Here is a 23,131-nt window from a genome sequence, read left to right on the forward strand (position 1 = left end):
ACTGCCCAGCTCTGCCCAGGGGCACACCGACCAGACAGACAGATCAGGCACAGGCTGGGAGAGTGACCATGGGGTTTTACCCTAATACCTGCTGCAGCTTAGGGAGAGGAAGGACTCAAGATGCACAGGTTGGAAATAGGGAGAGCCTCTGCTTCCCCAGAAGGAGCGAGGCACTGCCCCCACCCCACTCCCTGGGCAGGGGCTCCTTGGCCAGGAAGAAGCCTCCTCCATCCTTCTCCTAATGGACTTTCCTCCTGGCTCATTCACACGGCCTTTGGTACGCAGTTTCCTTGCATTGTCACCACTCTTGGAAACCTCACAAGCATGCAAACCATTCCTCTCTTGGTCAAAATTGAAGCAGGATCTCAAGTTAACAGGAAGGACCTCATTTCTTGCAGGAGAACAGGGAGTTCCTGCACAGCCCCCCCACACACACACACTTTGTGCACCCTTGGTGCCTGTGGGCTGGACACTGGACGCGCCGTGGCCAAGTCATTAGGGAGTCTGGGCACATTGTTCTAATTGCAGACACTGCTTGCACAACTTGCTTCAGAGCAGAACATTTCTCCCTTAAGTAGCCAAGAGCAGTGAGGGAAATGTGTGTTGGCCTGCAGGGGAAATTAAGCACCTTCCTTCCAGGGGAGGCTGAAGCTGGCAGGACAAGTGGACATGCCTGCTACAAGATAACACTCAGGACTTTGGATTCCCAGTGCAAGCTTCCTTCTTCCTTCAGGGAAGCTGGACTAGATGACTTTTAAAGGTCCCTTCCAACCCAAACCGTTTAATGAGCCTACAAGTCCCAAATCCCTTCCAACCCCAACCATTCTCTGATTCCCAGGCTGATACCATGACCCCGAATTAGATCAAACATGGGTGTGCATCTTGGGGCTGAAAGCCAGCACAGATGAACAATCAGCATGAAATTGGTTTGATCTTTCTGTCTTAAAGGAGACAAAAAAGACATATCATAGCTAGCAAATTCCTGTGCCTTCCCACCAGAGCACACAGACAGCTCTTATAAATAGATCAACATGTTAGAACCAACCCCACAAACTCACCTGCAAGCTAAAGCTACTGCCCTGGGCAATGCTCAGATGGAGCATTCCCAATAAGCAAAGCCTTCAGCAATCTTTCAGGCAGGAAGAGAAGCTCCAAATACTTCAACTGTCATTGAGTCCAAATGGGTTAAACCAACAAAGAATTACTGAGCTGCAGCTACTGTGCTTCACTTCGCACTATCCCAGAGTGCAGGGGTTGGTGCCACCAGTGTCTGCTCTACCAAGGTGCCCACAGATGTCTGCTCAACTAGAAGGAGGTGGGCAGGGGGTGTGTGGTTTCCAGCTGGCTTGCCACCAAACCCACAAAACACAGGGCAGTGATTTCAAGGTGAAAAGCAGCATCTGGCCTCTTCCCAGCTGTTTCTCATGGACCTTACTGAAAACATCTCCATGCCCCTTAGAGGTGCCAGCCCTGGGGTGAGACCTCTCACTCCAAGGCAGCCTGGGGAGGTGTTAAATAAAAGCAGATTTACTACTGGACCATATTGAGGAATGTGTATTTTAGGAAGAAATTCTTTGCAGTGAGGGTGAGGAGACACTGGAACAGGCTGCCCAGGGAAGATGTTCAAGGCCAGGCTGGGTGAGGCCTTGAGCAACCTGGGCTGGTGGGAGGTGTCCCTGCCCACGGCAGGGGGTTGGAACTGGATGAGCTTGAAGGTCCCTTCCAACCCAAACCACTGTGAGTCTCAGATCCCATGTGTGATGCAATGGTGAAACATCAGAGGAGGATTGAATAGGGTGGGAGACAACTCAAGCGCCATTTTGGCTAGATTTCTTCTGATTCCATGCACCTCAGCTCTCCACCTGAAGAAAAGTGATGCTCTGGGGGCTGGGCAGCTGGTTGGAATTCTGAGACACCTCACTAGGAGCAGCCAGGTGAGCATCACCATGGTTGGACTCAATGATCTTAGAGGTCATTTCCAACTGAAACCATTCTGTGATTCTCTGTGTCCACCTTCCCAACTGGAAGGCAGTGGGTGGCAGGGTCAGAGTACAACATGTTCACTTTTTGTTACAAGCAGCAAAAGGTCTCTTCAGCTTGCTGTGCAAACCCCCTCAGCCCTTCCCTAGAACTCTCCATTCCCTCAAGGCTGGCAAGCAGACCCCTCCTCATCAGCTGGAACAGGAGAATGACAATTCCTGTGCCCTGGTGCTGGCCATCATGCTTCCAGTATCCATTTCCCCAACACTCTGCTTGCCAGGATGGTCTTTATCTGACTCAACAGTGGATGCACCTACCTCAAAAACCAACAAAGTGACAGCTCAGCTGTGAACTCATGGCATCTCACCTGAGGAGGGATGGCAGATGCTTCAGCCCTTTTCCTTTATGGCTTTGAGGAAGGGCTGAAAGCTTTCCTTTCATTTGCTTTCAGAGCACCCATCAAGATGAAAAGCTGTCCATGCCTGTCTTCCACAGACAATCCCAGCCCTGAGCACTGGGGATAAAAAGCTGGAAATGGTCTGAGGAAATGCAGAAGGATTTCCACTCAGGTTTGAAGTCTCAGGACAGCTTCTCTCAGGGTTCTTTGTGAACTATGCAGCAAACACCCCAAAAAGGCTTGAAATGCATTGCAAAAGCAGGTGGAGATCCCAGCTCCTGTAGCTTTGGCCTCCTCCAGAGAAGTGGCTTCAGCCAAACAGGATGGAAAACATCTACTGTCATACTACAAATGGGGAAGGAATCATCTTATCAGTGTGAGAGCACTCGCAAAACCCTCATCCTTTTCTCTTCAGCCTCACCAGACTTTGTTATCTTGACAGAAGAATGCACAATCCAGCACACTGTCCTCCACTTCAGGCCATCTCGGAGTTCCCAGGATTGAGATGGGACCAACCTCAGACTGGCTGAGCTTCCAGGGGCTGATGCCAGCCACCCACATCTCCTTTAGGTCTTCCTCCAAACACCCCTATAAACCAGGTAGGAAGGTGACCAGCTGGAGCAAGGCAACAGCAAGCTGACACCTGTCCCGGGAGGCCTTCAAGAGCAACGCTGAAGAAGCTTAGTCAAGCTAAACTGATCTGGCTCAGCAGAGCAGCAGTGGTGAGAATGAGATGCCCTGTGCTGAGCAGGAAGTTGAGTTCACTTCCTGAGTGGTCCCTTCTGATCCTGAAATCTGTGATTTTAGGAACCAACCCAACTCCATGCATGTGGCATCTAATGATTGGGGGTGAGGTAGGGACAGAGGTGGCAGAGAGGAGACAAAGGAGAGGGGAAAACCCCAACTGCAGAGTCAGGCAGCCAAAGATCACAGGGAGCTTTTGATAGCTTGGTTATATACCGAGATGCAAAGAACTAAAAGGAAGGTCTCAGATGTTTTCCTGTGAAACCACTGCCCTCTGCCTCAGCTCCTGCACAGCCATCTCCAGGATCAGCTGGAGCTCCAGCAGGTGTTTAGGGAGAGTCTTGGAGTTCCACTGGGACTGGCTCTTCAGATAGTCCTGGAAGTCTCTTTCCACTTTTTCCTCCCTTTTCTCAGTTTCTTCTCTGGTGTTCTTTCCTGCAAGGCATTCAGTAAGCTTCTTCCTTGTAGAACACAGAGCTAAGGCCCCACCTAATCTCATCCATGCCAAGAGACCAGAGCACAAACTATGCTGCTGTCCTCTCATGACTCTTCAATACCAGCAGCAAACTCCACGCAGGCCACCTGCATGCCAAGTCTCCTCTTACCTTGGAGGAATTAAATGCATAGGAAACTCCTAAGCTCTGCAGGTGCTCATCAATCAGAGCTGACTTGCTGTGGAGAGGTTTCAGGGCAGAGGGCAATGACTGTGATGCCCCCTCCCTGGAGGTGTTCAAGGCCAGGCTGGATGAGCAACCTGGGTTGGTGAGAGGTGTCCCTGCCCAAGGCAGGGGGTTGGCACTGGATGAGCTTTGAGCTCCCTTCCAACCCAACCCACTCTATGGACCTACAAACCGGGAACCAAGAGCACTGAACTGCTTTGACAAACTTCCCACCATTGTCACAGGCCTGCCCTGAAGCTCCTGGCTGGTGTACTGGTGGTGATGGAGGATCTCACACCTCACCTCCCTACATTCAGAAGCAGCAGGAGATGGGGAGCAGCACCGTGCCCTGCCGCAGGCCCTGCAAACTGCACAGCTGTCCCAGCCCTCACAGAAGACTCATGGCATCCAGAGGGGGGCAAAGGCAGCCCCCCAGCTCCCACTGGCATGTGATGGAGCAGCAGCCACACCTTGAGCCTCACCCACCTCCCCCCTGCAGCACACACCCAGCACAGGGACGTGGCTGAACAATTCTTCTCCCGCTCCCTTATCGCAGCCGGTTCGCAGCGGCTCTGCGCTGCCAGACGATGAGGTGGGAAATTTGGCATCAGGGCTGTCAGTGCCTGCACTGAAAGGTCACAGAGCTCTGCCTACAGGAATGCCTTCCCTCATTTTCCAGAGTTTCCAGTGCAGACTGCATGTTTGACTTGGGCTGGGGCTTTCCTGGAGACTTCAGCCTCTGATAAATCACTGACCTCGAGCAGGAGTGCAACCACTGCTCTAAATCCTCCACCTTCCAGCTCCTACACAAGGACTGAACACAGTCAGGACTATCTTCCCCACACATTTCACAGCTGCAATTCACTAGGAAGATGATATAATAATTTATTTCTCCCCCCCCTTCCTCTGCTTCCAAAGAGCTGTAAGAAATATCCCTGCCTCCCCTTTCCAAAGAGCTCCCCCCCGAGTCCCGGTTTGTGCAACAGGAACGGTCCAAAGACTGCAGGACTTCTGAAGAGGAAAGGGAAAAAAAGCCCAACCCAACCAACAAACCAAACATATAAAGGCAGCCCACAAAAATTTATGAGTGCCTGCATTTCCTCTGCTTGAGACATAACAAGTGAAGCACTGTCTAAGTGCAAATACACAAGAGGAATGACCGTGGAGCAAGCTCTTGCTGCAGGCAGAGACAGAATAATTTCCTAAGTGCACCTCTCCAGCACTTCAGAGGTTAAACTCTCCAGCTCCAATCAGCAGCTGCATAAACCAGCACCTACTTTGCACCTTAGCCATCCTGGGCTTTAGTTCATCACTGATAAAGAGTACTGAGGTGGTTATTTCAGCCAATCCCCTTTGAACTTGGACTTGGCAGTTCCCTTTTCACCTACTTGAAACCTCCAGACCCAAGTGCAGAGCTGAACAAACCCAAACAGAGGCCAAGCCCCAGGCTACAGCCAGTGGCTCTGCAGAGGGATCCTGCTGGATTCAGTTCTATCAGCTGCATGACTGCATAAAACTGAAACCCTGCAATTGTTTCAGTTGGGAGAGACCACCAAGACCACTGACTCCAACCTTCAGCCCAACACCACCATGGCCATTAAACCACCACCTGAAGTGTCACAGAATGGTTTGGGCTGGAAGGGACCTTCAAAGCTCATCCAGTCCAACCCCCCTGCAGGCAGCAGGGCCATCCTCACCTAGATGAGGTTGCTCAGAGCCTTCTCCAGCCTCACCTTGAATATTTCCAGGCACAGGGACCTTCACTACCTCCCTGAGCAATCTGTTGCAGTGTTCCAGCAGCCTCCTGGTGCAGATCTTGTTCTTTACATCCAATCTCAACCTGCTCTGCTCTCATTTCAAACCATTGCCCCTGGTCCTGTCCCTGCAAACAGACCCTGTGCAGCCTGCTTGTAGCCCCCTTCAGGTTATGTCTACACAGTCCCTGAAACCCTCAAACAACAACAATAGGAAGGAAAAAAACCAAACCCCAAGCACCAAGGTTCTATTTAATTCAAATCTTAAGTTCAAATCCCAAAAGGTTTAAATGAAGAGGTGGCAAACTCGAGGTGCTGCTGCACTTGGGGGTTTGCTGGCTCCTGCCCCAGCCCTGGGCTGGGGGGAGAAGGAGCAGAGCAAACTCGAGGTGCTGCTGCACTTGGGGGTTTGCTGGCTCCTGCCCCAGCCCTGGGCTGGGGGGAGAAGGAGCAGAGCAAACTCGAGGTGCTGCTGCACTTGGGGGTTTGCTGGCTCCTGCCCCAGCCCTGGGCTGGGGGGAGAAGGAGCAGAGCAAACTCGAGGTGCTGCTGCACTTGGGGGTTTGCTGGCTCCTGCCCCAGCCCTGGGCTGGGGGGAGAAGGAGCAGAGCAAAGGGAGAAGCAAAGGGGCAGCTGCCGCCGTCTGGGTCGGGTGGGCACGGGAAGCAGCGGCAGCTCCCAGCGCAGGCTCTGGCACAGCTCTCCCTTGCCTGTAAACATCTCCAGTGCCTTTATTGGCAGCCACCACTGAAGGTCACACAGCAGCAGCAGGCCCAAATTCCAGGAAAAAAAAAAGCAAGCCTCCAAACGAAAAAAAAGCAAAGCAAAGCTAGAGAGCTGCTCTTATGTAACTGCTGCCGGAGCCTTGGCAGGGGCCCAGCAGAGCAGCTCCCTGCAATGTGGCTGGGAGAGAGGGGAGGGGGAATGGAGATAGAGGAAAGGGGGAAAAAAAAACACCACCAAACCAACCAACCACCCAACACAAACCCAAGCCAAAGTAGGACATCTCCCAGCCCTGTTCAGCATCCTGAGCGTGCCACCTGCAGGTCAGCTCTGACACTTCTCACCCTGGCAGCCCATAAAACACTCAGCTGCCTCTCCAGGCCAGCTGTGTTTGGCGGCCCAAGGCTCGCCCTGCAGGTGGAAACTGGGCCACCGTGTCCCCAGCCACCTCTGTGGGGATGGGGTGGACAGGAACGTGGCACTGAGAGCAGCAACGCCTCAGCTGGCAGGGAGCTGTGCTGCTGGGGCTGGCCTGGAGCACAGGGAGCCCACGGTGGAGCTCACCAGCACAACCTGCAGCATGAAACACCACTCAAGCCGTGGATCCATAGAATGGGTTGGAAGTAACCTTCAACATCACCCAGTGCCAGCCCCTTGCCATGGGCAGGGACACCTCCCATCAGCCCAGCTTGCTCAAGGCCTTGAACACCTCCAGGGAGAGAGCAGCCACAGCCTCCCTGGGCGACCTGTGCCAGTCTCTCCCCACCCTCACTGCCAACAATTTCTCATCTCCAGTCTCAGTCTCCTCTCTCCCAGCTCACATCCATTGTCCCTCATCCTGTCACTCCCAGCCCCTGTCAAAAGTCCCTCCCCAGCTCTCCTGTAGCCTCCTTCAGATACTGCAAGGCTGCTCTGAGGTCTCCCTGCAGCCTTCTCTTCTCCAAGCTGCATTTATATCCTGCCTGAACTTGTGGTGGGTTGAGGACTGAATGAGAAGTCAATTAAGCTGTGATGTCTAATTAAAGCAGGGTTTAGTTATTACTGCTGTATGAAGATTCACACTTGATGGCACTCCAGAGAAATGTACCTAGGGTTGGAGCCTCTGCTGGGACACCACCACAGTCAACAGCTCCAAGAACAGGACTGCAGCCAAGGAGTCCCTCCCAAGGAGCCTCACCCCAAGAGCTTTTACAGCCAAGGTGACAGTGCCCTGCCTTGGGGGCTTCTACTGTCTTACTACTCAAGTCACCTACACAGCCCACGTTAAGACCACCCTGTGAAGCTCTTCAGCTCAAGCTTGACCCCTTCAGCTCCCAACAACTTCCTGCTGCTTGAGGAGGGCCCAAGAACCAGGACCTGCACCACAAACCAAAAATACAAGCTCTGAGCACCCAGCTCCTCAGACCAGGGCAAACCCAACACAACCACCTTGCAAATAAGGTGCAAATGAGATGCAAAACACTTTGCAGGTTCTGGTTTCCTATGAAAACAAATCATGCTTTTCACCCAGCTCTCAAAATACCTTCTCTGCTCTTCCACTGAGACCAGCCCCACACAGCCACTACCCCAAAGCCCTGGGAGCTTGTAGAAGTTTAGGGGAACCTGGATGCTTTGGGAATGCTGCAAGATGCTTTTCCTTCTGAAGAGTATCCCAGTTCCTGCCCTCAAACCCAGCCCTCTGACAGGAATTCTGCCCCAACAGCAGAGGCTGCACAGTTAAAGACATCTACAACAGCTTTGAGATGCTGGGCCACATCAGACCATGACCTTCAGCTCACATTAGACCCTGACACCTCACACTGCTGCTGCTTGGAAAGCTCCAGTTGCTTCCTGCCCCCTGCTTCCAACAAAAAGGGAATTCCAGCTAGCCCCCTCACAGAACCACATCAACACACTGAGGGTGGGGAGAGCCTGGCACAGGCTGCCCAGGGAGGCTGTGGCTGCTTCCTCCCTGGAGGTGTTGATGGCCAGGCTGGATGAGACCCTGAGCAAGCTGGGCTGGTGGGAGGGGTCCCTGCCCACGGCAGGGGGTTGGAACTGGATGATGTTGAAGGTTCCTTCCAACCTGAACCATCTTATGAATCTATGAACTAGGCCAACAGATTTGACCTTTGCTACCCCAACCCTTCCCTTCCACACCACTACTCCAGCACTGGAGACATTCCAGCAACCACCTGGCTGAGGCCTTGGATTTGCAAGGCGTGCAGTGATCCTCGTGCTCAGGTCACAGAACTCATCCTCCTTCCTCTTCCCTGGGGGATTTCCTACCTTCCAGGGGAATTCCAGAGGGAAGGCCACTCCCTCCCTTCCCTCAGAGAAGGTGCAGGGGGACCAGGACATTGCCTATCAGGACTTCCAGTCTGGGCCTCCTGGTCCTTTTTGGTATCTGTTGTTTGGACTCTCACTGCAGGTTACCTTGCAGCAAGCAGCTAAGAGAACTCAAAGCTCTGCACCCTCCCACATCAGCACTGCCAGGCCCTGCCACCAGAGCTGCTTCAGCAGCTCAACCCTGAGGAGCACTGCAGCTGGTCAGAAAAACCAAGCTGTGCTTAGTTCAACAGCAAAGGAGCTGAACCATTTCAGCCTAATCACAGAGATTTCTCCATCCTCTGCCATCAATCTTTGCAGTTCCCAGGGTTGATAAAGGGATTAAAGGAGAAAATAGCCCTAAATGAAACCCCAGGATTTCCTCTGAGACTTGTCTGTGGTTCAAGCCCCAACTGAACCCCTCTCTCCAAGCAGGCAGTGCTGGCTGCTGCTGCTGCTGGTGGTGAACACACCTGCTCCCTCCACACAGTTCCTCCTCCAAGGAGCAATAAAATTCCTCCTTTGCAGCCTCCAGACCAAATCCTAAATTGCTCTGCACGCTCTGCCTGATTTATTGCAGGAAAGACAGCACATTACAGCCAGAAACTGAAGGGGAAAGAGGTTCAGATTACGACTTAATTTGCAATTAACCAATTCCACTTTCTGTCTGAAGTTCCTCCAAGATAACATTGCAGATCTGGAAGCTATTCTGGGAAGCTGCAGCACCACACAAGCTAAGGGCTCGAGCAGCAGACAGAAACGTTTGCCTGCTGCAGACGAGCTTCAAACCCAGGGCACGGAGGGAGGGCAGGGCAGCTACTCCCCAGGAGAGAGGGGAAAGCAGCCCTGGATTATAAAGGACAGGAAAAGAAAGGTTAGACACTACAGCACCTCTGGGATGGCATAATGCCACAGGTTTGGTGGGAAGCTTGGAGATGCACCTGAGGTGTGGGGCAGAGGTGATGGCAGTGCAGCAAAGGGAACTGTGGCACACACCACACTGACCTTCAGCCCCCAATCAGGCTCTCACTCTGCAGACAGCCCAGCCACCAGCTCCCTCCTGGGCACAGCCTGCCCACCAGCTCCCTCCTGGGCATGACAGCTGGAAGGGCACGCCAGGAGGAGAAGCTCCCACCAGCAAGCAGCAGGGTCAATGCTCTGAGCAGCCCCAGGTGAGGATCCTCTGATCCTGAGCTTTTTGTTGAAGCTAAAAACTGGGGACAGAAGGCTCATGACATTTTTCTTAGGCAAGGTATCTCAGACCCTGGCTGGACCTTGGGCTCCACAGCCTGGAGATGGAAGCCCAGTACAGACCAGGATGATGGTGACAGCACCAACCTGAGCATCCCAACCACAGGCTAGGTTAAAAAATAAAGCCCCAAAAGCCCCAACTCTGCTTTGCTCTTGTGAGGAATTCTGCTCCTTGCCTCCCTTGGAAGCCCTGCTGAGCAGAAGAGCTCCTCCAACCTAACCCTGGGTGATGTGCCCACTTTCTGGCCTGCTCCTGTGACCAACAGCTTGGCTTTCAAACCCATTTCAACAGGCAAGCTCCCCAGGCCTTATCTGCTTTTCAGAGGGAAGCTCACCCAGCAACTTCAGCCCATCAACATCAAACTGCACAAGCTCTGCAGACAGCCATTTCTGGTGGATTTCATTATCTACCCCACTGAAGAAAGGAGCAGGAATGTCCTGAAGTGTTTTAAGTGGTTGGATTTTGTTCCAAATAAAAGGCTGGCTTGGGAGAGCCTGCAGGAAACAGCACAGAGAGGAAAATATTTCTTTTCCCCCTCCTTGGTATTTCAAGTAAAATTAGGTGCCAGGCACTCTCCAGCTCAGTATTATACATTCATGCAAAAAGCAGCTCAAAGTCAGCCCCCACACAGGAGATGTTTCTGGGGCTTGTGTTGGTGTTTTTTGTAAGCTGGATGAGGAAGTGGCAGCAGCAGAGAGAGCTCAGCCCCATCCCTCCGCCCCGAGTGCCACTGCCCAAACCAGACACGCCGCTTTTAAGAGTCCTTAGAAAGCTTCATTTCAGTTAAGCCTGAAAGTTCTCACTCAGCTATGGCTTTTCTTCCCCCCCAAAGCAGCCACTGACAGCATCTAAGCAGCCTGGGCTGCTGCACTGCCAAGCAGAGGCATGGCTTTGATGGCAGCAAGCTCCTGACAGGGCTCCAGAAGGCAGCCGCTCTTCACAGGGTTACACCACACCTCTTCCACGAGACAATAAACATTTTAGGTGGCTTCAGACACCAAATCTTGGCTGAGAAGCAACAGGAAGGCAACCAGATGCTGTTGTGAGCTGCATGACTGTCACCTTTTTTGGTAAAGAGATTCTGCACAAGGACTCAGCCCTCAGCAGCCCCATCTGCACCCACCCGTGCCCTGGGACACGAGCGATGGCTCCTGCTGAGTCAGCAGCTGGGGACACCTCATTCAGGGTCTTCTGCAGCTGGCTTTTGGCAGGTCCCTCCATGTAGCAGCTCCTGCAGGAACATCACTGAACCTCAGCATTGACTTTAGCTGCAAGAGCCCATTCACTGATGGTGTTCTAACGGTGCTTGTGGCAGCTGATGCTCCCAAGAGCACTCAGATCTGGGCCTGCACCTCCTGTGGCATGGGATGATTGCAGACTGCCAGAAGTTCTAACTGCATTTGGACTGAATATCCCACTGTTCAGACCAGCATCCCAGGGAATGACATCTGGAATCAGTTATGGTGACTATTCCCAGAGCAGACACAGGGCAGACTGGAAACAGCTACTCCACTGACACACAGACTGGGAAGCTCACTGCTAAGGACACACCAGGACAGGTCACAGGGCTACTCATCAAACAAACACCATGGAAACAACACTGCAGGAAGTAAAGAAAAGTGAAAACCTCAGCATTATCCAATTCAATGGTAATCTGCTGGGAAAGAGAAAAGGGGAAGAAGTAAAAGCAAGCATTAGTAAGAGAAATCACAACGAGCTTTCATGTCAGGAGCTTAGAAATCAAGTTCACAACCTTCATGCTGCCACCCAGCACTGGGGAGCAACATCAGCCAGCACTGGGATGTGGTGGGATGGGGAACTGCCACACCAAGGAGCTTCAGAGGCAGGATGAGCCCTGCCTTTGATCCTGTGCCAAGTGACAAACCAGGCAGGCTGCCTGATGGAGATCCAAGAACTTCACCCTGGGGCAGGAGGAGTCGGCAGCAGCCCGAGCTGCCAGCAGCAGCACTGCGGAGGTTGGGCTTCCAGTTTGGGAAGGAGAAAGGGAGCTTTGAGTGTGAAGTCCTGCATGGAGGGACAGGACTTGGGGTAGTGGCTTTAAACTGGAAGTAGCTCAATTTAGATTAGAACTCAGGAAGAAATTCCTCCCCACAAGGGTCATGAGAGACTGGAACAGGTTGCTCAAAGCTGTGCAAGCTCTGACCCTGCAGGTGTTCCAGGCCAGGCTGGATGAGGCCTTGAGCAACCTGGGCTGGTGGGAGCTGTCCCTGCCTGTAGCAGGGGGGGTGGATGACCTTTAAGGTCCCTTCCAACCCAAACCTTTCTGTGATTCCATGAAGTGAGGCTCATCAGCTGGGAGGCACCCAGCAAGCCATGCCTGAGTGACATGTTTCCAAGGGAAAAGCTCGGGTCTAGCCTACACTGTCAATGTGGTGAAGCTTCCTGCCTATTAAATACACTACAGTATGGTACCCAGCAGCCAGCAAGGCTGGGAGCCTGCCAAGATGAGGAGTCTTGAGCAACCTGCAAGCTCAGAGCCTTCCCACCAGCTTCTCTACATCTGTGCTCTCACCACAGGCTTTGCATGCTGCAGAGGGATCCCAGCTACTTCATGAAGGTCTTTGCTAGTGGCAGTGGGCAGCAGCATGTGCTCCTTGCACTTGCCACCTGCCAGAGGGCCCTGGGTAGGGGCCAGAGGGTGCAGGGGTTTTGCATGTGCTAGGAGAGAGCAGAAGTGAGAGCTTTTATAGACCTGACTGCTCCAGCCAGCTCCACATGGCACTGCAGCAGCAATCACACACTGCCAGAGCTGCCCTGGCACCAACTCCAGCACAGCAACACCCATCTGAACCTGAGCAGAGACTTCTGCACTCTGAGGGTGGCAAAGCACTGGAACAGAGAGGTGGTGGAGTCCCCAGCTCTGCAGTCATGCAAAACCTGCCTGGATGCCATCCTGTGCAACCTGTTTAAAGTGATCCTGCTAGAGGATCTCCAGAAGCCCCTTCCAGCCACAGAATCACAGAATGGGAGGGCTTGGAAGGGACCTCAAAAGATCACCCAGTCCAACCCCCCTGCCAGAGCAGGCTCACCCAGGGCAGGGCACACAGGAACACATCCAGGTGGATTCTGAGTGTCTCCAGAGAAGTAAACTCCACCACCTCTCTGGACAGCCTGCTGCAGGGCTCCAGCACCCTCACAGTGGAAAAGCTTTTCCTCATGTCCAGGTGGAACCTCCTCTGCTCCAGCTTGCAGCCATTGCCCCTTGTCCTGCCACTGGATATCCCTGAGCAGAGCCTGGATCCATCCTCCCTCTATCAACATGAATGAGGTCAACCCTCAGGCTCCTCTTCTCCAAGCTACAGAGACCCAACTCCCTCAGCCTTTCCTCCTAAGGGTGATGTTCCACTTCCCCCCCTACCATCCTGTGCCTCTGCTGCTGAGAATCACTTGGAAGTGACTCCTGGCAGCTGTGTGAGCACCTGACCCCCCCTCAGGATGGCTTTGGTCAACAGGCTGGTCACAAGAGCAAGATTTGCCACCTTGATGTCTGTGCTGAGCAGCAGCCTGTGAGCTCCTTTTTCCTTCCTCTTTCACACTCCAGGATGACTTCCAAAACAAAAGGTATTGCCTTGCAAGTGGTGACTAAACACAGCTCTGAGTCACAGGGGAGAATAAACACAACTGCACTCCCCACAGCAGACAGCCCAAGCTGCTCTGCTACTACCAGCAGTGTCTATCTGCAAGCCATCAGCTGCCTTTCCACAGGCAGAAACCCACTTCCCAAGCAGCTTATCTTGCACTGGGTAACTGCTCTGCTCTTGCAGAAACTGATGCCTTTTCCTACCCTGGCAAGATTCTGAGACTCTTGTGGGGTTCTCTGTGGTCTGAGTGCTGCAAGTTATGGCAGATGTGATCTTCTAGAAACGCTGCTTCACCCAAGGTAGCCAAAGCAAGCCTGAGGAAGCCCTGTAAAGGACTTCATAAAGGTCCTCCCCAGCCTAAACAAGTCAGTGCTCCTACTCCAGTGGAAGAAAGGCATCTCAGAGTGACATCAGGGGGCAGCAGGGGAGGTTTGGCTGGACAATGGAGGAAAGTTCTTCCTTGAAAGGATTCTCAAAGCCTGGAACAGGCTGCCCAGGGAGGTGGCTGAACTCCCATTTGTGGGGATGTCTCAAAGGTGCTGAGAGGTGATGCTCAGGGCCATGGCTTAGCCCCAGACTGGGTACAGGTAGAGAATGGTTGGACTGGATGACCTTAAAGGGCTTTTCCAACCCAAATGATTCTGTTACTAGAAACAAAAGCCCTCAAAGCTCTCATCTGGCTTTTGTTGGTGTTCAGTCCATACACCAACCACCTCTTCTACTGCTTAAGGTGACCTCAGGCTCTCTGGGTTAAGTAGAGGAGCCTACAGTCATGTGCCAAAGCAAAACTACATCTGTGATTACCCTTAATCCATGATGTCCCCAGCATTGGGCAACAGGAAACATCACTCTACACTGGTTAGAGCATCACCCACTCCCTTCTGCAGGCTACAGCCAGTCCCTTTGCATGTCAGAGTTGTAGTCTCTCACAGATGTCTCAGTAAAGGACCTTGAGAAGTGCACAGAAGATCTCCACAGGGCTTCACCTTGTGCTGTTATCACCCAGGACCAGACACTGCCACTGAAACTGCAGGTTTAGCTGAAACCTGCAGCTGCAGCCCTTCCCTACCTGCCCTGATCCACCTCTCACCCCACACTGATATGCATCTTCCTTGTAGTGGATCAGGAAAATCTTCCAGAGCCAAGGAGTTTCAGAGCAAAACACTCCCTGGTTTGACCTCAGGGGCTAGAGCTAAGCAGGAGCAAGAGCCAGGAGATGGCTTGGAGCTAAAGGGTCAAGAGGCTGGGGCCAGGCTCTGCTCAGTGGTGCCCAGGGACAGCACAAGGGGCACAGACTGGAACCCAGGAGGTTCCACCTGAGCAGGAGGAGAAAGTTGTTTGCTGTGAGGGTGCTGGAGGCCTGGAGCAGGCTGCCCAGAGAGGTTGTGGAGTCTCCTGGTGTGGAGAGCTTCCAACCCCCCCTGGGCACTGTGCTGCTGGGCAAGCTGCTGTGGGAGCCCTGCTGGAGCAGGGGGCTTGGGCTGGGTGAGCTCCAGAGGTCCCTTCCAACCCCTCCATGCTGGGATTCTGTGAGCTCAGAGGTCATGGCAGCAGTGGGAAGAACATTCCCTGGCAGGGAGCTCAGCAGTGGCCATCCCTGCCCTCAGGGCATTTTCCTAGGAGTCTCCTGCTGGCTCTGGGCTCTGCTGTGTGCTCAGCTGGGTGTGCTCAGGTAACAGCCCACACCCCCACATGTGCCCAGCCTGCTCTCCTTCCCCTGCTCTGCCTGGCTGCCAACAGAGCAGTGCTCTGCTCCCATCCTGCTCGCCCCCAGCCAGGCTGGCTCAGGCACAGGTCATGTGCTACAGAAAACCATTTGGGTTAGAAAAGACCTTTGAGACCATTGAGTCCAGCCCTTACCCCAGCACTGCCAGCTCACCCCTGAGCCATGGGCCTCAGCACCACATCTCCAGGGCTTTGAAACCCCTCCAGGGATGGGGACTCCAGCACTGCCCTGGCAGCCTGTGCTAGGGCTTGAGAACCCTTTTGGGGATGAAAGTGCTCCTCATGGCCAACCCAAACCTCCCCTGCTGCAACTTGAGGCCATTTCCTCTAGTTCTGCTAGGTGGGAGAAGGCACCAATGTCCCCCTGGCTCCAACCTCCTTCAGGGAGTTGTAGAGAGCCAGGAGGTTTCCCCTCAGCCTCTTCTTCAGACTAACCAAACCCAGCTCCCTCAGCTGCTCCTCCCCAGCCCTATTCTCCAGACCCTTCCCCAGGCCTTGCTGCCCTTCTCTGGTCCTGCTCCAGGCACCTCAATGTCCTTCTTGGAGTGAGGGACCCCAAGCTGACCCCAGCATAATCCCAGCTGGCTGCACAGCCCATGAGTGCTACTAGCTCCTCTGCTAAGGGTTTCTGTGCCTGCAGAGCATCTTCCTTCCCTGCAGCTCCAGCTCCAAACAATTATTACTGTCATGGAGCCGACCTCTGAAAGCTTTGCCTTTCTGAGCTGTGAGTCTGCACAAGTTTAAATGCTACTGCAAGTGAGAATGGGACCTGAGATGCCATCTGCTCCTGGGAATGGACTCCCAGTTGCTGCTGCTTCCAGCTCCAGCTGCCAGGGGCTCACAGGTTACAGGGCTCTGTGCACCTCATGGGGCATGGCAACCACCTGAATGGCTCAGAAAGGCACTAGACACCTTAGCCTGGGCTTTGAGGCTGGCTGTAGGAATGCCTAGATAGACATTTGGGCATACACAACAGTCTTCTGATGCAAACAAGTCTGTACCTACAGAGAAACCTTCTCCTCAACAAGACCAAAGAGTTGCTTATGTAGGCAAGGGAAAGAGAAAAACCAGAGGTGAGTGTAGAGCTTCCACCTAGACCTCACAAAAAAGAGATCTTGGATCCATTTAAACTAAAATCAAGCCACAAAATACCCTCTGGTTGCAAGGTGATGTGAGCTGAGGAAGAGTCAGGGCAGACAAAGGGTTGCATCCTTCACAAAACATAACCAAGTGAAGGCTTTTTAGGGTGCCAGCAGCTGCAGGAGTTAGGCTTCAGCCTGGGAGCCTCCAGTAGAGAAGCAAGAGGAAGAAGCTTCCCTTTCAAACTCTGTCTGAAGCTATTAGCTGACTAAAAGTGGTCTGTGCTTGTTCCAGTACAGAAGGGCTTAGACACACAAAACACAGCCTGGAAGGGTGAGGCTTTTATTTCCCAGTGGTTTAAGACAGCCTGATGAAGTGTGAGTTACCTTTTCTCCATAGCCTCTGTCTTTGGTCATCATTTCCCTGAGTGTCTGTAAGACTTTAATGCACAGCTTCTCCTCATTCTCCTCCAGCAGCTGCTTGGTGTGCTTTATTAACCTGGAAAAGAGCCAGCACAGCTTCTTTCAGCACTGAGAGCCTAACCATGGGGTGAGCCAGATCACAGAGTGATGGGGGGTGGAAGGCACCTCTAGTCCAGCCCCCCCTTGCTATCCTCACTGGCTTAAGCTGTAAACCAGTTTTATCATCATAGCATAGAGGGCAGATTGGAACTGGAGATGAGGAAGAAACTCTTGACAGTAGGGGTGGGGAGACACTGGCACAGGTTGCCCAGGGAGGCTGTGGATGTCCCCTCCCTGGAGGTGCTCAAGGGCAGGTTGGATGAGGCCTTGAGCAGCCTGGGCTGGTGGGAGGTGTCCCTGCCCATGGCAGGGGGGCTGGAACTAGATGATCCTTAAGGTCCTTTCCAACCCAACCCATTCCATGACTCTGATTTCAGGGTAGGCCAAGGCCACACCAAGCTGGGCACCAACCCACAGGGCAAGGGCAAAGTGGGAAAAAGCAGACCATAAATCCCCCTCCCAACAAGCCAGCCTTGAAGACAGCTTACTTGCAGATGAAACCTCCACTTTCACATTTCCTCCTGGCATCTGTGTTCTCAGGGAAGAGCAGCTCAGGCCTGTGAAGCACATCCACCAGGACTGAGAGCTCTGCCTGCACCAGAGGCCGCAGGCGATCCTCCAGAGCCGAGACGATGTCCTGGAACAGAAGCAGGCCAGGGCTTCAGACCAGCACCCAAACACAGCCACAGGCTCATGGACTGCACACAGCACAAAAGAGGGACAGGACCCCTGGCTCTGCCCCAGATGCAAGACCACAGAGCTTGGGCAGAGAAGACTTTCAGAGCTGCTGCTGTGTGGTGGTTTCAGCGAGCAGCCCTGCTTCCCAGCAGCCCCCCAGGGCTCTTGGCTCCCCTGCCCTGTCCTGCCCCCATCTTGCTAGGTGCTTCTCTTGATAAAGGGGAAAAGAAAAATGCAGATTCATAGCTGCACTGAAACTCTGTGATAATGATCAGGTTCTTTGTGCTTCAGGAACTGTTGAGCTGCTCCTCAGCAGCCCTGTGCCCCAGATTGCTGCTCTTCTCTGGACATGCTCCAGCACCTCTGTGTAGCGAGAGGCCCAAACGGTGCAGCAAGGCTACTCCAAGCACCCCCAGACACCAGCACCCCCAGACACCAGCACCCAGGAGCAGCACTTCCACACCCATCAGCTGTGCACATGCAGCTCCCTGCTGTGCTGCAGTGGCTTCCCTGCATTTCCACACAGCCCTACTGCACTCCCCAGCAGCTGACTCCTCAGTGGCAGAGGGCTGCTGGGGGCTCACCTGCAGCCTCTCAATGATGTTTCTGTAGTCCCTGGAGGCAGCCAGCACGGAGTCCCTGCGGGCAGCGTTCCTGGCAGTCATCCTCCAGTTCATGGCAGTCTTCTGCACAAGGTTGTGGGACTTCAGGAAGAGGTTGTTCACCTGGCTGTCCAAGTCCACAGGGATGGCAATGGCTCTGCTCTTGGCTGCAAACAGACCACAGTTAGTGAGAGCTGGCTCCCTCGGCCCTGGGGGACCACCAGCTCCAGAACAAGACAAGCTCTGCTTCACCTCCCTTCTACAACCTCCTTCCTGGGCATGTAAACAGGCCCTGTGCAAATGGCCTCTGGAGGTGCTCCAGAAGTGTGTGGCTATGGCACTTTGGGATGGGGTTTAATTGTCCTGGTGGTATTAGGGCTGATGCTTGAACTTAATGATCTCAGAGGTCTTATCCATGATGTGGCTTAATGGCCATGGTGGGCCTAGGCTGACAGTTAGGTCTTTCTCAACCAAAACAATTCAATGATCCTCTGGCAACACCTCTGTTCTGCACTACATTCACAGCTTTCCACACCTTGGAGCTCTTTTACTGTGTTTGAAGTAGGGTCTGAACTTACACACATGCTCCCAGCATCCCATCCCAACACAAATGCACACCCACCCCACAGATCATGGCCTCAGATCCAGGGCAAGTTACTCTTCCTGCTACTAAAAGCAGAACAGACTCCAGGGAGGAGTGGCACAAAAGTATTTCCCTGCTGCAGATGAGAGTCACAGCCTGGTAGAGGTTGAAAGGAGCTCTGGAGCTCCCCCAGCCCAAGCCCCTGCTCCAGCAGGGCTCCCACAGCACCCTGCCCAGCAGCACAGTGCCCAGGGGGGGTTGGAAGCTCTCCACACCAGGAGACTCCACAACCTCTCTGGGCAGCCTGCTCCAGGCCTTCAGCACCCTCACAACAAACAACTTTCTCCTCCTCATCCTCAGGTGGAACCTCCTGGGTTCCAGTCTGTGCCCCTTGTGCTGTCCCTGGGCACCACTGGGCAGGTTCTGTCCCAGCCTCTTGCCCCCCACAGCTCCTTTAGCTCTTGCTGAGCACTGCTCAGCTCCCCCCTGGGGCTGCTCCTCTCAGGCTCTCACAGGAGTGCAGAGAGCTCTGGGGGCTCAGTGAAGGAAGCACTCCAGGTTACAGTGACAACAACTCTTGCTCAACCACGACAAGAGCTCTGGCCTTGTACTGAGCCTTGTCTCTGAGTTTTCAAGAGGCACCTTCAGGAAGTGGAGTGCAGCCTGGGCCTGGCAGGGTGGCATGCCAGCAGCAAGAGCTGGGGGCCCAGCTTTGCAGTGGCTACTGGTGGTGACATCCATTGCTTACCTACATCTGAGAGGACCCGAATGCAGCTCTCCACCGAGGCCTTCTGGCTGGGCATCAACCAGTTGCAGTGGTACACCCTGAAGACCCCCTGCAGCAGCTGGACAAACACAGGCTGTCGAGTCTGGGAGAGAAGGGAAGCCCAACTCATGGCCATGCTGAGGTGCAGCAGCATCACCTTGAGGTGATTCTGCTCACCACCATTGCTGCTCCTGCACACCAGCCCTTTCTAACTGGTCTGCATCCACTTGTTAGGCAACTTCAGGCTGTAGACAGCTTATCTACCACACATCAGCCACTGAAGGGCAAGGGTGGGAAGGAAGACTAGAAGGGAAACATTAAATACAGGACTTCTAAAGCAGAAAGCCTGGGTAATTGAGCTTGACTAAGCAAGGAAATCAGGAGTCATCTCCATCTGTTTCATCAGAGTTATCAGCAAACCTGGCACCCAGGTTTGCTTCTTCTTTTAACACTGACCAGGAGCTGACTCAACAGTCCACAGGCAAATGGGACTCTGCTCTTGGCTAAAGGACAGCCCAGCTCCCCAGTGGGAAACTCATCATTTGCTGCAATCTCATTTACTGCACAACCAGCCCTGTGTGTGCTTCTTGGGAGCACAGGTAGTAGTTAGTGGTGAGCACCAGAGCTGCTGTGGAGCAGCCAAAAAGCAAAGTGTGGGCTCGAAACTTGGATTTCCCAAGGAGACCTTCAGCTGCAGGTAGCTGAGCTGCTCCAACACACATCAGCTCTCTCCTTTCATCTCTGCAGCAGCCCAACAACAGTGCCCCAGACTGCCTGTTTGGTGTTGTGCAGTAATTACTGAGCAGAGCAACTCAGTTATTCTGCCTGCAGAGGCTACTTGAAAGGTTTCAGCTGCACCTGCAGTGGGAGGGAAGAGCCCATCACCCTGTGCTACACACTGCCACCAGCTAAGGGAACCACACCACAGTGCAAGGGCCACAAGAGGTAGGGAGCAGGGAAACAATACCTCTTTGACTCTGGTCAAGAGCAATGCCTGCTAGTGAGAGAAAAGGGGAGTTAGATGAAAGAGTTCAAACCAAGAGGTCATTCCATCTCTGCAGCAAGTCACCAAACCAGCCCATTACCAAGTGTACCCAAACAAATCAAAGCTCAAGAACCCAAAACCACCACAAGGCAAACACCTATCAGCCTCTGGTGCTGTGTCCAGCTCTGGAGCCCTCACCACAAGACAGACATGGACCTGATAGGGCAGGTCCAGAGGAGGCCACAAAGGTGATCAGAGGGCTGGAGCACCTCTGCCACCAGGACAGGCTGAGGGAACTGGGGCTGTTCAGCCTGGAGAAGAGAAGGCTCCAGGGAGACCTTAGAGCAGCCTTCCAGCACCTGAAGGGGCTCCAAGAAAGCTGCAGAGGGACTGCCTGCAAAGACCTGGAGGGACAGGACAAAGGGCAATGGTTTGAAATGAGAGCAGAGCAGGTTGAGATTGGATGCTGGGAACAAGCTCTGCCCCAGGAGGCTGCTGGAACACTGCAGCAGGTTGCCCAGGGAGGTGGTTGAGGCTCCATCCCTGGAGATATTCAAGTTGAGAGAAGACTCTGAGCAACCTGCTCTAGGTGAGGATGTCCCTGCTGCCTGCAGGGGGTTGGAGTGGCTGAGGCCCCTTCCAACCCATTCTGTGATTCTAGAGACAAGCCAAACAGCAGAGCCATGGCAGACAGCAGGATTCTCCAAGGGCATTAAAAACACCTGGATTTAAAAGCCACCCACACAGTCCTTTCAGTTCATGTTTAAAGACATTTCAGTCTCACAAAGCTTCAAAGACATTTCACTTGCTTCAACCAGCCCCATAAATCAAGTCAGAAATTGACTCCATGTTCTACCTGTCTCCAGCTCCACTCAGGAAAGCAAGCCTTGGGCAGCAGCAGCCTGAGGAGGCAAACAGCCTGGAGTGGTACTTGTGTAAGAGGGAAAGTTTTGGGCAGCTGCTCTCTGAACAGACAGATTTATGTTCTCCTAATTTGATGTTATTTGAAGTGCATGACAGATGTACAAGGTGCTCCTTGAGCAAGCAGGGCTGCTCCTGACTCAGAGGAGGCAGAACTGAAGGGGAACAAGCCAGAACATGAAAGAGCATGAGACAAGAAGAGGCTTGCATGGCAAGAAACGAGATGACAAGGAGCAGCAGGGAGGATGGGGGGGACTGAATCCAGGAGAGTGGCAACCATCCCTCCCCCTTGGAGAGGGGGGCACTGGGTGAGGGAGCAGGGGCTGCAGACTGCTCTGCTGCATCTCAGGTGGGAGGGAGAGTCCCACCCTGAGAGAGATGGACACCAGCCAGGTGGGGGCTGAACTCCTCAGGTGGGAGAGTCCTCAGTTATGGGCAGGAGTGCTGACAGGCAGGAGACACTGGAAGACAGTGTGGGGAGACACTGGGACAGGTTGCCCATGTGCCAGGCTGTGGATGTCCCCTCCCTGAAGGTGTTCCAGGCCAGGCTGGATGAGGCCTCAAGCAACCTGGGCTGGTGAGAGGTGTCCCTGCCCAGGGCAAGGGGGCTGGAACTGGATGGCCTTTGGGGTCCCTTCCAACACAAACCATTCTGTGAATCTCTGAATAAGAAGGAAGAGAACCAGAGCTCTTAGCTTAGAGATGTAGAAGGAAGCTGAATCTAGGGCAAGATAGGAAAAGCTACCAAATGAGATGGCAAAGAGAGGTGAGGTTGCTTCATCCTGCTAGACAGAGGGAGAGCTTGAGAAACTAAACCAACCTGCTGCCATCAAATCAACAGATGGCTAAAATGTGATGGTAAGGAAGTGGATTCAAATGCTGCACACCCTGAGATGACAATGAAAGCATGACAGCCAAGGCACAGAGGGGAGAGAAGGGCAGAGCCCTGGGGGACAAGGCTGACTTGATCTCAGCTTCTCATTCCTTGAGCAGAGGTTGACAAACTGATCCCACCAGTGTCCACAGACACCTCCTGCCTGTGCAGTGACTACAGACACTTTCAAGGCCCATGAGAAGCACATCAGCTGGGGGACTGCTCAGACTTGCCTGAGTGAAGACACAGCCCCAATAAAACAACTCAGCCTAAAGGCAGCTGGGGCAGCTCCCTGGGCTCTCCCAGGCAGTGGCAGCTGATGCCTCTGAGCCAACCCCAAGCACAGCTCTCTGCTTTCAGCATCACTGTCACAGAATGCATCAGGTTGGAAGGGACCCTCAAAGGTCATCCCCCTGCACTGAACAGGGACATCAACTAGAGCAGGTTGCTCAGGGCCCCATCAAGTTTGACCTTGAGTGTCTGGGTAAGGAGGGCTGCCAAAGGCTATGAGAAGCAGAGCTGTGTTGAATGCCAGGCAGTAGGCAGATCAGGCTGGCCACTGGCCACCCAGACATGGGATGAGCACAGGCCCTGACTGGAGGAGAGCAGACACACAGGTGGTCCACAGGGCAAAGGCAGGAGCACTGCTGCTCAGGGTGAGCCTTCACTTGGTGCACAACTGTGCAGCAGCTCCCTGAGCACTTGCCTGGAGCACTGCAGTCACCATGATGCAGAGGGGTAGGACCCACTCTTGGCTGGGGCACTGCCACATTTGACTGCCACATGCCCTTTATGACCACTTTTGGGAGCCAGGTGCCTGCACACCTGCTGCCAGGTCCAGAGCTGGGGTTTGCCCTGTGAGCAGCTGCCTTTGGCACGGGGAGGTTGCATCAAGTTTCAACAACTACTGCTCTCAGAGCTCTGACAGCCCTGCCAGGCACCTGACCACTCCACCCACACTCCTCCCAAGAAGTTCTT

General features: G+C 53.6%; 1 protein-coding gene across 14 annotated transcripts in view; it reads right to left on the reverse strand.

Moving 5' to 3' along the window:
• ITPR1 (inositol 1,4,5-trisphosphate receptor type 1) overlaps positions 1 to 23,131 on the reverse strand; it is a 204,123-nt gene that overhangs the window by 79,126 nt on the left and 101,866 nt on the right. For 4 of the 14 annotated variants that reach the window (XM_068157768.1, XM_068157769.1, XM_068157762.1 and 1 more), the window contains 6 exons: positions 20,341 to 20,370; positions 19,356 to 19,476; positions 18,007 to 18,191; positions 17,233 to 17,381; positions 16,610 to 16,721; positions 11,444 to 11,473 (listed from right to left, as the gene is read on the reverse strand). In XM_068157768.1, coding sequence (XP_068013869.1) covers positions 11,444 to 11,473; positions 16,610 to 16,721; positions 17,233 to 17,381; positions 18,007 to 18,191; positions 19,356 to 19,476; positions 20,341 to 20,370 — 627 coding nt within the window. The remainder of the gene's footprint in view (positions 1 to 11,443; positions 11,474 to 16,609; positions 16,722 to 17,232; positions 17,382 to 18,006; positions 18,192 to 19,355; positions 19,477 to 20,340; positions 20,371 to 23,131) is intronic. The other 10 variants (XM_068157772.1, XM_068157766.1, XM_068157765.1 and 7 more) reach the window with 6 other exon arrangements.

This window comes from Melanerpes formicivorus, unplaced genomic scaffold (assembly GCF_026170545.1).
Source record: "Melanerpes formicivorus ecotype bairdi unplaced genomic scaffold, bMelFor1.0.p_v2 SCAF_38, whole genome shotgun sequence".
NCBI lineage: Eukaryota > Metazoa > Chordata > Aves > Piciformes > Picidae > Melanerpes > Melanerpes formicivorus.